Consider the following 17,539-nt stretch of genomic DNA (forward strand, 5'->3'; position numbering starts at 1 on the left):
TAAACTGAAGCCTTAAGTGTGCAGAATAAAGCAGAAGACCCAACCCGTCTGATTTCATGAGGAACACATTTGTCAATCTGGGACTTCATGAATTCATTTCTAAAACCCATCTTTATATTTCAATGGCTCAATTGTTGTATGTATTTATCGAGTTTAGATACTAAACTCTTCAAAAAAAATTCTCAATTTTATGTACCATGAAGATAAAAATGCGTAAAGCCTTCCTTTCTTTTTCCCTAGTACAACAGCAAAAAATCGATAACTTTTGCAAGACCCTTAAAACCCTCACGCCCTCGCATCTTTCAGATATAGTTCAAGTTACATACAATTCAACATCAGTTCTTCAATTGCGTAAGTGGACTTTTCCAACACGTCTGATGATGCTAAATTTTCTGGCAAGTAAAGCACAGCATCACTAGCATTAAACAGTTTTTAATAAAATAAACAAACTACGGTCAGTATGCTAAATTTTTAATAACAAATCAGTCCGCCAGACAAGGGAGCAGAAAAAAATTAGCTTAAAAAGCTACTTCCCAAAAAATTACATAAAATCTAAAACTAAAGTAACTGATACTGAACCAATGACAGTGAGACCTCAAAAACCATTTAATATAATCAAATAATGTTTCCTCAATGTAAATTACAATCGCACTGTATTCCACCACCAGCACTCACCAAATCTAACATTCATTGGCAGGGAAAAGGATGACAAAAAATATAGGACAAAGGCGAGGAAAGAAACACAACGAAAACCCACCTAAAAAATTTCATGCAAGCAATATACAAAATACACAAAACAAAGAATAAGAAAACAGTCAAAACCAACGAATTTCCATTTGAATGAACTGCTAATCGTGAGTGGAATCAATTGATTTTCCTGTCCTTGCCTGTGAGATTCGATTCGCATAAATGGTGACCAACTTCAACTGTGTGCTGTTAAGCCCTTGTAAATATGGCAAAAATGCTTTCCCAAGCATGATATAAATATCCACAAGACAGAAAACAACGGTCTGTACCATACACAATTAACATAAAATGAGAATAATGAAAGAGAAGAGACCGTTATGAAAATGGAGAAAAATGACAGCAAAAACATGCCAACAATTTCTAGCAATAGAAATAAGATCAATCATCCAATTCAAAGAAACTGATCTTTAAGATCCATTCATATTAATCTAATTTGGCTCATCTAAAGTAAGTAATGGAAATTTAATTTAGAGAATAAAGTACAATTTCAGTCATTAATTAGAAAAATAATTTTTGAGATTTTGAGAGCTTCATAGATTATCATACATTAGCATATATTTTATTAAATTCCCAACTAATGATTTTCTAATCAATTGATATATAACTGCATTTTATCCTCCAAAGTACACATTTTAACTTCAAAAGAGTTAAATCCATATTAAACGCCCCTCGTGTTTATTATTAGTTTATCATCTTGAAAACAACTAAAAGTTTACTGACCAGATTTGCCACATGAAAGAAATGTACATTAGTTAGTGCAATATTTAGCTGTAATTATAGTTAATTGTAGAGAGAATTGTGACTAGAGTGTTGTAAGAGTAGCATGTATAGAAATGAGATAGAACCCAATTCAAACTAGCAAATATAGTTTATGATTATGTCATTTGAATTATGTTGTCATAGTTTATCTTTAGAATTATGTTATTTGAATTTTTTATCATAAGTTATCCTTAGGATTTATCTATTATCAATTTTAGGGAGTTAGTGAGGGAGAGGATAATAAATATAGAGTAGCCTGAGAGAGAGAGAGAGAGAGACAGTTTAGGGGAGAATTTTTATTGGACTGTAATTGGAGTCGATGCTCTGGGAGAGGGAGGCAAGTAGATTAATTCAGCTTATAAGTAACCTTTTTCATAGTCCAACTCTCAACGAAAACACCATTTGTGGGACTTGAGCACATGAGGAGAACCCAACCCAAAAGACTGGTCCATTAAGTGAGAAAATCTAATCCAAAAGACTAGTTCACTACTCCACTATGTGCACTTATCAAATCTTTCTATCAAGCATAGCAAGCTTGGCAGGTCAGGTATACTATTACCATCAACATGACATACACAAGGTTTGACCCTTGAAAATGATAACTTCCCAGCATAAGATTATATTGGGTTAGCTAGAGTGATTTTTGTTTCAATTTACGGGGATCGGAATGGAATACGCATTCCATTATCATGCCACTCTGCCCATACATTTAGTATGCCAAATTTGACTGCATTGTCAGAATAGAATGAGAACAAAATGAAGGTAGTGGAGGAGATACCAGTAGTAGTGGTGCTGTGGCATAAATGGTGGCCAAGGGTATGGGTTGGGCCAAATGTGAGATCAATGGGTTGGATGGAACTACAGTGGCAGTTGCAGCGATTGGGGTTGTTGTAGAAGAGATGGTGGGATGTAGTTCAACGGGCAGTGGGACAACAATTGGTGCTAGTGGAGATTTTCGTTCAAAAAAATAAAAATAAAAAGATATTTTGATAACTAAACTAACCCTTGATGGAATGGAATGGGCAATTCTAAGGAATGAACACTAGGTATTTGTGTTTCAATAGTAGCCACCAATCCAGAGAATCAATTGTAACCTTAAGTATTATTCTAGCAATTTTCCCAATATAGTTTTCCTTTCTCAAGTATATCTGAAACTAACCATTTCAATAAATTTTCTAATAAATTAAATTCAACTATTGGAGTCGTCCATGTGGCAGAAAATTTAACTAAAATTGATAGAAACAAAAGCAGATAGTTTGCGTAGCCATAGCAAACCCTAGTGATTAAAAGCAAGAAAGAGGTTACCAAATGTTGGAATAGATTGATACTAAATTAAGTACAAATTCCCAAATAGGCCTCAAGCATCTAATCTCCAGTTGAATAAATTTGTTGGAACTACACCGTACATACACCACTTTACAATTTTACCAGACTGATAAGAATTTTATTTTACCACCAAATTTTCATTAAATATATGAAAAGGAGAACCATTAATTCATGGATGCAGATGAAAAACCTAAGTACCTTGCGAACATCAGCACTCTGGTTTCCAAAAGCTTCAAACAAAGCAGGCAGAAAAGAGGGTAACTGAGCCATCAGTTCCTCCTGAGAGAGAAGCCCCACAAGCTGAAGAAGGGCATAATATGAAATTAAATATGATTATGTTTATTAAGCAAATTTAATTCATGCACAAATATGGGCAAATTCTAAGTAATACGGGTACAATATGATACAAAATTTAATTCAGTATGTGTTATTAGTATGAGATATTCATGTGGTTTCTACTTAGTATCACTAACTGATATGTGAGATTTTATGTTTTTCCTGAGAATGAAAATGTCAGCAGGATATAGTCAATATAAAGTATGTCATAACCAAGGAATCAAGTATTCAGGACGCGTTGATCTAAGAGTTCAAAATTAAAAGAAATGACTTGTTAGGTGAAAAAACAAGAGGTACCTATGCTGTATGCATAATTTTAAATAAACAAATCAGCAGGATATGCTTTCATAAGCAGCATAAGCATAATGACATTGGATGAGTATGAAGAGTTATTTCCCCATTTTGAAGCACCGTTGCTTCACAGACAGGACACTTCAAGAACAGAACAGAACAAGGTTTTCTAAGAAATATGCATATTAGAAAGTGGAATTCATTAAAAATTTGAGTTAGGTTTAAATCTAACTCAACCCTACAAAACTGGTTTGTAAAACAAGAATTATCCACCACTTATATACACTATTTTGGCCCTCTAAAACACACTATTTTCCCAGACAGGACGCTTCAAGAATAAAACAGAACAAGGTTTTCTAACTTCTATGAAATATGAAAATTAGAAAGCCGAAAGTTCATAGATAATATGGTGGGTGACCCATTAATAGATATAGAATAGGTTCTAATATCACTTAAAATATGAATATGAACCCAATTCAACCTTACAAAACTGATTTGTAAGATAAGAATTGACTCCCACTTCTATACACTAGTTTCATCATATCTCTAGTGGGTCTAGGCCTCTAGGGCTTCAGATTTTTACAATAATCATAAACCACCACTTGAAGCAAAACTGACAATATGTTCTTCAAGACAATACCTTTGTCAAGCAATTTATGCAAGTGACAAGAGTTTTCTCATCCTCAGTAACCAGTAGAGGGACAATAACCTGAAACATTTTAAATTCTGACATCAGCTTTAACTTTCAAGTTAAAAATACATATCCCTGATCCCTTCTCCATCGTAACACAAGAAATACATACACTTAAACATCTGAATGGATCATTCTGAGATAAAACAATGGTGAGGCAGTGCTCTGCTTCGTTAGAGACCTGAAGATGGGGTAAAAATTGCAGTGACTGGGAAAAAACAATTATATAAAAAGGAAAACAAGAACAGGATTAAGTTGATTACCTTTGGAACAATATCCTTCGTAACATTAAGCAGCTTTTCAACTACAATCTCAACTGAATTTTCCATGGCATCTTTCTGAAAACAATAAACAAAAAGACAGAACTATCACGTATTATGTTCCAAAAAGCCTGTAAGAGGGGGCTTACATGCAGTTGCAAGTACTGAAAATGAGCAAGGGCATAATCCAACAAAAAAGTCGGGCACAAAAAGGCGTAGGAACCTGGTTTTTAAGCATTTCAACTATCAAAGAAAGGGCAAGCTCTCTGATTGAGGAATCTGAATCATCCAGCACCTCAAGCACAACTGTCAAAATCTGGTTGAAGTACTGCAATTACACCATTTAATTATCAATATGCAGAAGCAAATCCAAATATACTGGTTAATGTTGCTTAATGTATTATAACAAATTAAGGATCTTTTTTTAATAAGCAGAACATCTACATCTATTGATCTCACAGCCGATAGCAATCAAAGAATCAGAAAATTTTACAATTATACAACTAGAATTTTCATTTGGAGAAAATGTCTGAACTATATAATAGGAAGAGAAATAGCATTACACAATATTAAATATCAAATAAATAAAATGGTACAACAATGAGAAACCATATTTGTATGTTTATGAAGTTCAGCAGACTATATCTTCCATTTGAAGTACAATTGACAATCATACAATTTGGGGACAGGAAGGAAACAGATACTAGTCAAATTAAAAAATACCAGGATCCAAACAGAATGATCATTAGCTTTAGACACTTCAACTAGCTGTTGAAGTGCAGTCCGCTTGCTTGAAATAGGGCTTCCATCACCCCCACTGCATATCTACACAAAATAAATGCTATATCTTAGTCAAAGGAAATCTAAGATATTATTATAACTCTTTTAAAAATACATTTAAATAATGATTATTTACAGGCACATGCGCCAGATAAAGCTGTGTCACTTCTCACAACATAAGCTGAACAAGAATTTAAACAACGGCACTAAATACATATTCATAAACACAAACCATTAAAAGAAGCAGAAAATTCATCTATTTAAGGAGGTTATACAGAAATAAAAATATATATATATATATATATATTTGGCAGCACTACACACCCTGATAGAGTCCAATTAGTAAGGCAAGATAGCAGGCCCAAGGTATGGAGAGTCTACACTAGGAGGAATAAGATTTAACAGTTTATTATCTGTTTGTTATCTATTTAGGAAGGTGATAATTGTTTCTGTTTTATCTTTTTAAATTTAAAGATAGAAAAGATTATCTAGGAAGTTTGCTAGGAGGAATACAAAAGAGGGGACAGGGGAAGTCTGGAGAAAAACAGAGAGAAGTTATTGTTTAAGAAATTGTTCGGAACCTATGCTCTGGGAGAAAAAGAGAAGCAGATCACTACCTGTAATTTTTTTTTTATTCAATAAAATATTCTTTATATTTCCAGGTTCCTAACACACGCATACACCCATACAAGTGGTTTCACCCCAGCACCACTGGCCACCACTTGTTCTTACATAGTAACGAGTCTAATGACATGGCTTGACAGCTTGGAACAAGCTCTCACCTTAGACAACTTTTTAACATGTTAAACTGAAATGATTGTTTTCTAGCAAAAAAAAATAGGGTACTGTGCACTCTTAGCAGGTGTATTTTGTCATTAACCCAGTATAATGCAAGATTGCGGGGTTTCCGTGTCTTTTGCTGTTCTGCAGAGATTTTGTTGACTTTTAGGCTAATAAACATTTTGCTTTCTATATTTTCTCATGTACTTTGCTGTTCTTAGAGAGACCTTGTCCTCCCCCATAACTAACAACATTTCTCTTTCTAATGGAATTTAAATAAACAAATAACAGTACCAATTTATCATTCTACTAGTTGCATAACTCACCATATGAAGAATCTGAGGAATGCTGGGTCCAGTGTCTGTCATGTAGTTTATCTTCACATCTTCTGTTGACTGATGATTATGGTTCAATTCAGAAGGAACTTCTTTGTCATGTCTAAAGTCCTCAGCAATATTTAAATGTTCTGATGACATCAGACCATTAATATCCAGGTCAGATGATAGACCTTCAAAATTCATGCTGCTGTCCACATGTCCTCCTTGGCTAATTTGAAAGCCAAAGTTTTGACCCATTGAATTGACCGAGTATGCAAGATCTTTAGTTTTTAAACCAACACTACCATTATTAGAATCAGTATGTTCGTCAGTTTCATCAGAAGCTGCTTGGCCAAGACTGGCTTTAATCAGGGTGGAATCTTGGGAACTCCACTTCCTGCCACCATCACTATCCAGTGAACCAGCAGAATACCTTCCGATGTAATGAGCTTTCCTGGACAAACCAGCATATCCCTCTTCAGAGGATGCTCCCACAACATCAGATGGATCATAGGAAGACTTAGAACGTCTCTCTTTCTTATTCTGCAGATAATTCATTAAGTCTACTTCAATGCGAGGGGTGCGCTGTTTAAGGGCTCGTCTCAGAGAATTTTGTTCATCAACTGACAAACTAAGAATAAAATTCAAAACTGCAGATGAATCAAAGTGGGAGTACACTGATATAATGCATGTAATGGCTGCTTCTTTAAGTTTTGTATTTTTATCGTGAACCAATGGGACTAACTTGGCAAGCCATAATTTTAGGATGCCAATATTAGCAGCACCTTCTGTATTCATTGCATGCTTGTTAAAGGAACTTATTGCAAACTCAATAACAGCCAATTTTGCCTTTGGTGACCTTTGCTCATCTAGTGATCGAAGCAATGCAGGCAAGAGAGAATCTATGCTGTATGTTTTGCTAACAACTTCCAAATTCATTGAGCATGCTTTCCTAACTAGTTCCTTGGGGTCGATTAACCGAGAAAACACATGGGGCAACATTCGTTCCATGTAACCCTCAAAGGGCTTTCGGCATGCCAGAATAATCTCTGCAAGTGTGGAGAGAGCGGCCTGTGCAACTTTATGATGGGGATCATCCAAGTGCTGAAAAAATAACTTCATTACCTTCTCAAAATTCTGGACTACTTCTTGAACTCCCTTCTGCCCTTGCTGCAACAAAGAGTGGAGATAATTAAAGGCAGCAACCCTAGCAGACCAGTCAGAACCCGAGCTAAGTCCTTCACTCAGAGCTTCATGGAGAGATGCCGGTCCATCTGCATAATTTGACATCTCTCCAAGAGATAATTGGTTATCATCAAAACTCCTCCTGGACCCAGCAGACACACGTGCAGCTACATTCTTTCTCAATAGTGGCCTCTGAAAATTAGGCACATAACTATTCTGTGAATCCCTAAAGTTGCCATCTCTATAATGGGTATCCATAAACTGCCTATCTATGTTGGGGTTCATATATCGTCTAGTCTCCCTGATGTCACTGTTTTCATCAACAGAACTTCTTTCTTGTAGTTTTTCAGCAGCTCTTTTACTTGAGTATGATGAAAATTCTGATAATGGCTCAATACCAACATTAGTATTATACGATAACCTGCCAGAATCTTTGGAAGCTTGAATTTGGGTGATTATGTCAGACAAACCCAAACCACCATTTCGGTTACTACCTTTATTGGCACCAGAAGCAGTTGGTTCTGTCTTTAAAGCGCTAGTCAGATGATTAGATGCTGTGACAGCAGCAGGGAATGGTGGATCACGAGATGAGGGAGGGTCAACTCCTGCACTAGGGGAAATAAGAGATAAATTTAGCCGCTCACAGTTTAAAAACCATACCAATAACATGATCAACCATTGAATGGCAACAAGTCCAAAAAACCCAGGTAGACATATATATATTAAACAAGTAAACTTATTTGGTACCTAGATCCAAACTCGATGACCGGAGAGTAGATGAACCATGCCTATCAGACAAATCCAAACCCCTAAGCATGCTTTCAATAGCTGTGACCTTCTGTTTGCTTGCATGCAACACACTTTCCAAACTACGTTCAGTACCTGTACCAAGTGATTTGGCTTGTGAAAGAAGAACGCCAGAAGTGATAGAAGCCCCTGATGATAAACTTGAACTTCGGTCCATTGCAACAATAGCAGAAGTTCCATAACCAGTTAGATTAGAGGGAGCTGAAGCTTGACTAGTTATTGACATCATTGCACCTCTGTCACGAACAGAAGGTGATGCATGTCGCCTATGCAGTCCTCCATCCTCTTCATTTATTAACTGCGAGTTATGTTCACTTTAAAAAAACAAATTAAGTGACAAAATCAAGGATGAATAACACCTTCAAATAAGCATATACCCTTTGAATAGCAGGGTCAAAGGATGAAAACAGGTGACGGGAACGTTCTGGCCAAGTCTTTGAAAACATTCTGTAACACATCCTTGCAGTAGACCGCACCTATCAAGTTCAATACTGCAATTATTTTTACGCATATATAACTTGGTACTGACAATGTGGCCACATGAAAAATGTCAACTCAACAAATATGCTGACAAGCTTCTGTTTTAACGTTTAAAGTAACCAATATAACTTTTGACAAATGAAAAGAATAAGTTTTTCCCAACAAAAGGTGAAATATCTTAGTTTATAATATAACCTAAACTGCATACTGCAAGAGAAATTTTAGAACATCTCATCAAACATGATTACATGCTGAAACAAAATAATGAAATGATCATGTCATTTTAGACCCCTTCAAAGGTAAAAAATTAATAGAATTTGCATATCAAATGATAAATAAATAGATGTATGCAACTCAGCTGACATAAGTCACAAATCCTGAGTCCATAAGAAACATGATGACATAAGAGTGGTAAGTTTTTTACAACATGTTAGAATCACAGATATGTTGGTCAACTGATCATTAGTCATTGCATTTGCCAGAAATAAAACAAATAACTTTTAGAAGAATTAAAAAGTCAGCTAATATAATATAAAGTTTGCTTCTGCATGACTTTTATATTGAAAATTTCAGAAATTTAATTACCCCCCTACCAGACAAACTCAAACACAAAGCCAACCAATAAATAAATTTGCTTATTTGTTGTTGGGAACTCAGGGTTCACACACATGTCTCCACATTGATATGATATTGTCCACTTTAGGTCAAAACCCTCATGGTTTCGCTTTCAGTCGTCTCCCAAAAGGCTTCATACCAATGAGTTATAAGTCTAACTCAACCCTACAAAACCGACTTGTAAGGCGAAGATTTTTTCTCACTTATATACTCTTTAATTGTCCTATTTCTAATCAATGTGGGACTTGGTTTTTCCAATATTTGTTTTTACAAATTCAGCTAAAATATTGCATTTCATCACATTATATGTTTTATGAGAACTGGTCTTTTGCCAAAATGAAAGCAAACCCAAGGAGAACCACTTTCGCTTTCCACTACCACAAATGCAATGCAACAATAAATGCAAAGCAAATTCTTAATAGCTTAGGAAAAAGAAAAAAGAAAAAAAAGGCAAACTATGAAAAACTAGTCCAAGTAGAAGTATGAAGTACAATCTATGTTTATCAAAAACATTAAATAACCTAGAACTATAAAAGTTACCTCACTCATTGCATCTGAAACACAACACCTTATCATATCCTCATATAAATCAGCTGATCGCTGTAATTCTGCTGCATCAGGCCAATGTTCTAGTATCAAAAGAGCATAATCACAACACCTGCAATTCAAATGGTATTAATTAAAAACCAAAAGTCTCACACATCTATCCCCAAGAGTAGATAATTCATACCTTGCACGAAGTACTGCACTACGATCATTTTTGGCACAATCAGCTATCCGAGGAAGCACACGAGCAACTTTGCAGTTGCGCAACATCTAGAATGTAGGGGACAAAGGTCACAACAGGAAACACAAAGTTATAAAACAATGCAGAAAATTAACAAGTATATTAAATTACCGTTTTTATGCAGTTATCTGCAGATTCCGCAATTACAAGCACAGTAATCACAACCAGCTTCAAAAGGACCTGATTATCAGATCAAGGATTAATTAAGATTTTAGAAACATCTAAAACATGATTATCATAGATAAATAAAAGTTCAACTTACTGGTATGAGCAATTCAGCACATGCTTCAAAATCACCCAAGAGGTCCTTTGACAAAAAACATAATAGATGGCAAGCCTAGGCAAATACCAAATAAAAAACATTCATGTATTAGTAGTAATGTAAAAACCATTTGATCATCAATAAGCATGCTTCCTTCCAATAAAATGTCCAATCTAAACTACACTAAAACCCATACAAACATAAGGAGTGGAAAACAAAAAGAAATTTCAAAGCAACATTTGTTTCCAGATATGCTAGGAATAAACTTTAGATAGGTTCTTGATAAAGGTTCAATACCCACTCAGGACAGTCAATGTATTTTAGACAAACCTAATACGCTCAAATAACATTTAGCCAAAAGAAAGGAATGCAACATCATCACCCCACCCCAATTTCAATCAAAATCAAAATTCACAAACTTTATTCCGACAAAACTCATGAAAAAGTTTTTCTAGTAACAAGAGGAGGGTTGGGCCAAAGAAAAAGCCAAAAAAGATTTCATATGCCAACACAAATGAACATATTAAGGACAAGATATCTTCTGTCATGAACCAACTACTCCAAGTCTCCAACGGCTTCAGCTGTTAACTGAAGGCACAAAGAACAGTTTATACCTTATAAAATCCCATACAAGCCCACCCACACAAGCCTTTAGAGCTTTAAGTGTGGATAATGCACAAGCCCAACTATCTTGTGCTTAACTTCAATTTCTTTTTATCAGTGCAAGGATCAAGTTTTTGATCTCTTGATCATAAAATCTCAAAGACCATATGAGAATTGAAAACAGACTATGCCTAACTCAACCCAAACTCAGGGAGAAGGAATGAAGGAGTGGGGGGGTAGCCCATGCCATGACAAGGAATACCTTGCCCATAGACCTAGCCAATTTTAACATCCTTCGTGAAAATAAAAGTGGCATTTCAATTTTACATAGGTAGATAACCAAAGAAAATATCAGCACACCTGCTTCACAATGCTAGACCTTCGATCTGACAATTGTGTGCTTAAAGGTGCAACAAGCTGCTTCAGGAGTCCAAAGAAACATGGATAATCAGCGGCACCTGATAAGAGAATATTCAATCCAGAGACAGACACAGATAAAGTTGTATTGCATTTTAACACCTCAGTGAAAATTACAACACAACAACTACTATAGCCTTATGGATCATTCAACATCATTGAGCTCTCAGAAAAAATTTGAATAAAGAATGAAAAAAGGTAAAGCTGCTTTATTATTAGATGCAATAGTGCAGTTAACATAGACTCATTTAATTCATAGCAACAAGTAAATTCTGATACCAAATTCATGTGATGTAAGATCACTCACTATAAACACACTTCACAATAACCTCATGTTAAAGATATACCTAGAATAACAAATGTTCATGCCCTTCTAAACACATAACTAGGAGAAAATTTTGAAATTGGATTCTGAGTATATAAAATTTTGTGCATACTACACACTCCTGAAAAGAATATGATAAAAACCAACCTCCCAAAACAAGAGCTTCAATTCTTTGCATGGCAGCAATACGAATTGACCAGTCCTTTTCTGGTACAAGGGTAGAAGCAATCTTATCAATTTCTCTGATTAACTCCTTCTCTGAATACACCTTGATGGGGTCTAAGACTTTCTCTGAGACATCACCTTCTCCTGCTCATATATAATATTTATATTTAATAAGTAACAAATATGCACTTTGTTAGAATATATGAAAAATATTCAACAGTATGTTGATTATATATAATTTAGTGTATATTAGACTATCTCTCAGGATTAGTTTTCACATTTCATTATTTAGTTAAGATTGTAATCTGGTATAGTACAAATAAGGGTTAGTACTTTTATATTTTCATCATACTCAATAGAACGTTCTTAAAAGTCCCTATTCTCTCGATTTCCTCCCTCAATACCTAAAGCACTATTATTTCAACACATTTAATAAAGCACAGTAAAACATGAAAAAATATGGTTATCAAATAAATCATAAGTATAGATAGCATACTTGACTGATTAGACACAGAATGATACCAATATATATTGTTGGTAAAAATATAAATCTTACAATTTCATTGAATCATTTTTACTTCTACCAACAAATTCAATGAATTTTTAATATTGCATTTGAATCTCGTGTAAAATTTTCATTGACGAAGCAAACAAGAAAAAATGTCATTTGATAGTTAAAATCAGTCAGATATGAGAAACACCATGTAATCAATGGTAGAATCCCAATGATTACATGAGCTAAACTTGTGGAATACCCCCGAAAAACAAGCTAGCCAAAATATTCCAAAATTCTGATAACTGATCATCAAACAAGACCATAATCACCACACTTATGTTGATAGGAATAGCATCCTTATCATCAAAAGTTAATATCCAAGCAATCCCAGCATGATATAAAAGCTCTGTTTGATAATATCATACAAAGTATACCAAATAACTGTCAAATCAATCTGTCCATCTTAATTCCAAGCCACAAAATTTAAACAAATTACAAATGATCAAGTACTGTACTGCTCATAATAATGGAAAATAAAGAACAACTAAAGAGAAGGTTTTAAGGCAGGTAGACAATAACAATGCAAGAGAGAGATGAAAAATCTATGGAAAAAGTATGGGCCATACTATGAAAAATTATATTGGTACTAAATTAAAATAGAAACATTTTGTAATCCCAAAATTGCAAATATTCTAACCTCCAAAAAGGGAGGATTCCCTTGATGAACTTTTAGCCTTTGGACTACTTTTTTTGGGATTAACACCCACAGGCTTAATTTCCCCAGCAATATAACCACTAGAAATACCATCTGAGGAGTGAACTTTTGGTTGAATTCCCTCTAGCCTGGCATTAATAGCTTTCACCTGAAATCATTGTAATGCAATGAAAAAAGAATAATAGTTATGAAAATGTTAAAGGACCTTCAATATCTAAATAACAGACGTAAAACATGTATGCGTGTGAATAAAATATTACATAATAATAAAATCAGGAAATTGATTATTTTGTTCAACGTTTACCAAAGATGAAGGAAGATTGTGGCGCTGAAGTTCATCACGAAATTGGGATCCAGCTTGTGTATACATCTCCTGTAAGAGAGAGAGAGAGAGAGAGTATTAAAGCAATTTACTGAAATCCATCTTAATTTTAAATCTCCAAAACATTATCCACAAGTATGAATATATTATTATTCAATCAGCCTCTGCCTAATGCATGATGATACCAATATCAATTACTAATGAATTCAATTAAACATTAATAAAAAAAAAACTACTACAATTATATATAATTGTGCATAACTGACTTAAAACAGAACTTCAAACTCTCTAAGAACAAGATTGCATCAATTCAAAACCATGCCGAGTTGGCAAGATGCAGGAGTTGAAAAGTATTACAACAAAGTTTGCCAACATCAACTTTGACTGTATAGTGTAACATATACTCAATAATCCACTTCTAGAATAGCTCTAACATCAAATTACACCTACTGGAGCCACATCCTTTATTTTTCATTCCTTAACATTCATACAATACATGTTAATGATATTATCAATCACATCAGCATAAATGCACTCATAAACATAACTTTCAATTAAAAACAACACAAATTTTACCAACTCTCACATCTTTTTTTGGGCTAAGATATTTAATAATTTAAATAATTACTGAAGTGACCTAAATCACAACTTTTTGGATAACTAACATGAACTTAACAATGTAAGCCAGTTCAAACAATATAAAATGACAAGAAGACATATTTACCTCAATGCACAAAATAGCTGCTTCCCTAACAGCAGGATTCAGATCATTCAGCAACTGCAAAATCTGACAGATTAATTTTTAAAAGGAGTTAGTATCGCATTCAACAAATATTGAATAATAAAAATCATGTACTGCTGGTTTGTAAAATTCAATGAACATACAGGAGGAAGAATAGCACGTTGAAGGGGAAGTTCAGTAGATGAAAATAGACCAATTGCAGATGTGACAGTTCGTGCAAATTCCTCTCTGACTCTCCAGCTTTTGCATGTCCAAGCATACGACCCTGCTCTTTCAACAATTATTGTAGGTGATGAAACCTGTAAATGATAGTAAAAGAATCTCAAAATGAAAGGAAATTCAATGATACTGAGAATTTAAATCTGCAACAAAATCAGCCCAAGAGGACAGTGAATTTTCATCACATTTAGACAGACAAATAAAAAAAAATACACATAAAAACATAGTAAGTGTACTACTGAAGCTTTTCACTGCTAGGGTGACCACACAGAATTGAATTCCAGTTTCCAAAAGAAACATTTGAGGTACAATAAAGGCATGCAGATAAATATATTCAAACTTGGAATTTACATGGATTAGACACACAAAAAAAAAAAAAAAAAAAAAACTGTTTATTTGACAATAAAGCCATATATCATAACCGAATGCCAACATCAACATTTTGCAATGAGCCAAGCACAATGTACAAGTATAATACATAGCAATCATCTACACTAACAGCTTTCAAATTAATTTGTTAACTGTTATAGACCAGACCTATCCTCATTCATAGGTTATTTTAAAAAGTATGCTTTGTCAATAGCAGTTTATGGATGGGTACACAAATATTGTTAAGTGTTAAATTAATAGTAACCATAAATTTCAGCATATATGAACATGGCAATGTTCGGAAGAGCTTCTTAGGGCTTTTGTATAACCTTTATACAAGCTCTTTTTAGCTTTCTTTAATAAGCTCCATGTTAAAGCTTATCGAAATAAACACTTTTTAGTTTACTTCAGTAAGCTTTACAGTCAAATTTATGACAAAAATTTTCATGTGATAAGCTTATTGAATAAACAATTACTTAACTATCCATCATCACAGACAAATAAACTTTACAGTCAAATTTATGATATAAATACTCATGCGATAAGCTTATTGAATAAACACTTACTTAACCTATCCATCGTCACAGACAAATTCTACTCATATATCATTGAAAATGTGAATTCACTCGCATATACCTGCCAGCACCGCAGGCTTGCATGTGGTTTGGCTCATTAACAATATAATCACATTCTAAATCGCATGCTCAGGATCTTTCTTTCAACCTACTAGGATATCGCAAAGAAGCTATGATACTATGGCACTATAAATTAACGCTATGGCCACATGATAACACTCAAGAGATCCTACAGGCTACATTTAAGAGCACAATTATGTTTTCTAATTAAAGATCTAGTGAAACTATTTAGAACTAGGAAGTCAAGTAAGAGTCAATAAATCACTACTGACCTCACATCCAAGCAATCACTAATCACCACTCATCACATTTTCCATTGGCCAGAAAATAAACCATAGGACACAAGAAACCACCAAATATAGAAGTGAGAACCGTTCATGCACAATTGCTGAGATTTAACATTTAACTAACACACCGAGCTTCCTCTCCATACACTCAAAGTCTTATTCCCGATCTCACTTTTTTAACCGACAACTAGCTTTATCGGTTATTACACACTCTCTTCTACTTCTCTCCTCACTCATTGCACCTACTTTTCACTTTCCATGTAATAATAGATTCCGATTCCGAGATTTTCTACTTCGCAACAACCTACCTCTCTTTCCCTCGAAGCTTCGCACTCGCGATTCACTAAACTGCAACAGTTACTATAAATAGTTCGAGGAATTAAGAGAATAAAAGCACCTCCATGAGAGTGAGCAGAAGCCTCCTGGCGGCGTCGCGGACTGGCTGCTTGGCGTCACCTAGGCGTTCGACGACGGCGGGAACGAGCGCGTTGAAGTGGAGCTTGAAGTGGTCGCCGGCGCGAACGGCGGCGGAGTCGAGCGCCTGGAGCGCGCCCTGCGAGACCTTGAAGCTGCTGTCCTTCAAGAGATCCAGGCAGCAATCGACGAGCGCAGTGACCTCGGCGGCGCCGAGGCTCCTTCTGGAAGCTTCCAGCACCTCGTGGAGGCGCTCGACGCCGGCCATCCTCTCCTTGGCGTCCTTGGCGCGCGCGAGCTCGAGCGCTTCCTCCATCGCGCAGGGTTCGGATCTGGCGCGGCCGGGTGCAGATCTGGTCCGGCTGCTCCCGGATTCAGCGCCGCATGGAGACCGGGAACGGCGGCGAGAGGCTGCGAAATGCGAAATGCAAATGCAAATGCAAATGCAAATGCGAATGCGAATGCGAAATTTAAGAGGTGGTGAATTTAGCGGAGGCGTGAAAGTGAGGGGAGAGGTTGCGGTAGGAGAGAGAAAGAGAGTGGTGGTGGGGACTGGAATTGACGGAGGAGGAAGAGGCGATGGATGATGATGAAGTGAAAATGATTTTAAAACTATGTCTATGTTTATGGGAGTAGCGACTGCTTGCAACTTTAACCCCTCGCCTTCTTCTAATTTACGATCCTTGCCACTAGTATTGCCTTGCTTTAACTTTTTCTTTTTAATAAAACTCTTATTGCATGTCACAATGTGGTGTTTCTCTTTTAATCACAACTGGAGTTTGAGTGTTTCAATGAAATTTGTAATAAATAATTGTATTAAATGTTAACTTGTGTTATTGAGACCAAATTTTCACTTTTAATTTTTTTCTGTTTTGGTTTACTATATTTATATTAAGTTAAAATTAAATATTGATTCAATATAATTTCACCTATTTAGATAACTAATTTTAATTATAAATATGCTATTCAAATCATATTTAGACGAAGAATTTATTTTAGAAGTTAAACTTAAAATAAGTTAATTCTGAATTTTAATTAACTTGTTTATACATGTTAGGCTAAGTAGTTCATAATTCTTACATATATACACGTGTTTTTTTTTCTCAAATTTGCCTTCTTATAAAATTTTTGTTTACCAGAAATAATATATTTATTGAGAGAGCGAGATTATTTTAGTAAAATTATTTTAAAAAGTAACATATTCATTGTTATTATTTATTTATGTGAAAAAACTATTTTGAAAAGAGAAAGTAATGTAAAGGGTTAAAAAGTCCTTTCATATTAGTGAGAAATATAATAATATTATATTTTAATATTATATCTTTTTTATAATTATGTATATTTGTGATATATATATATATATATATATATATATATATATATAATTATGTATGTTGTTTTATGTTA

The 17,539-nt window shown here is 34.7% G+C and overlaps 1 protein-coding gene across 1 annotated transcript; it reads right to left on the reverse strand.

Moving 5' to 3' along the window:
• Nucleotides 1-588: 588 nt before the first annotated feature.
• On the reverse strand, nucleotides 589-16,860 carry LOC109818132 (CLIP-associated protein). The gene is made up of 21 exons (XM_020383535.3): nucleotides 16,116-16,860; nucleotides 14,352-14,507; nucleotides 14,191-14,253; nucleotides 13,449-13,517; nucleotides 13,127-13,292; nucleotides 11,916-12,077; nucleotides 11,387-11,484; nucleotides 10,424-10,498; nucleotides 10,273-10,341; nucleotides 10,105-10,190; nucleotides 9,915-10,032; nucleotides 8,657-8,755; nucleotides 8,220-8,577; nucleotides 6,297-8,077; nucleotides 5,134-5,235; nucleotides 4,634-4,738; nucleotides 4,414-4,488; nucleotides 4,263-4,331; nucleotides 4,100-4,168; nucleotides 3,031-3,132; nucleotides 589-1,010 (listed from the first exon to the last, which is right to left on the reverse strand). The coding sequence occupies exons 1-21, from the start codon at nucleotides 16,446-16,448 to the stop codon at nucleotides 849-851; spliced, it is 4,317 nt and encodes a 1,438-aa protein (XP_020239124.1). The 5' UTR covers nucleotides 16,449-16,860; the 3' UTR covers nucleotides 589-848.
• Nucleotides 16,861-17,539: the final 679 nt, after the last annotated feature.

Source organism: Cajanus cajan, chromosome 7 (assembly GCF_000230855.2).
Source record: "Cajanus cajan strain Asha chromosome 7, NIPB_CcT2T_4, whole genome shotgun sequence".
Taxonomy (NCBI): Eukaryota; Viridiplantae; Streptophyta; class Magnoliopsida; order Fabales; family Fabaceae; genus Cajanus; species Cajanus cajan.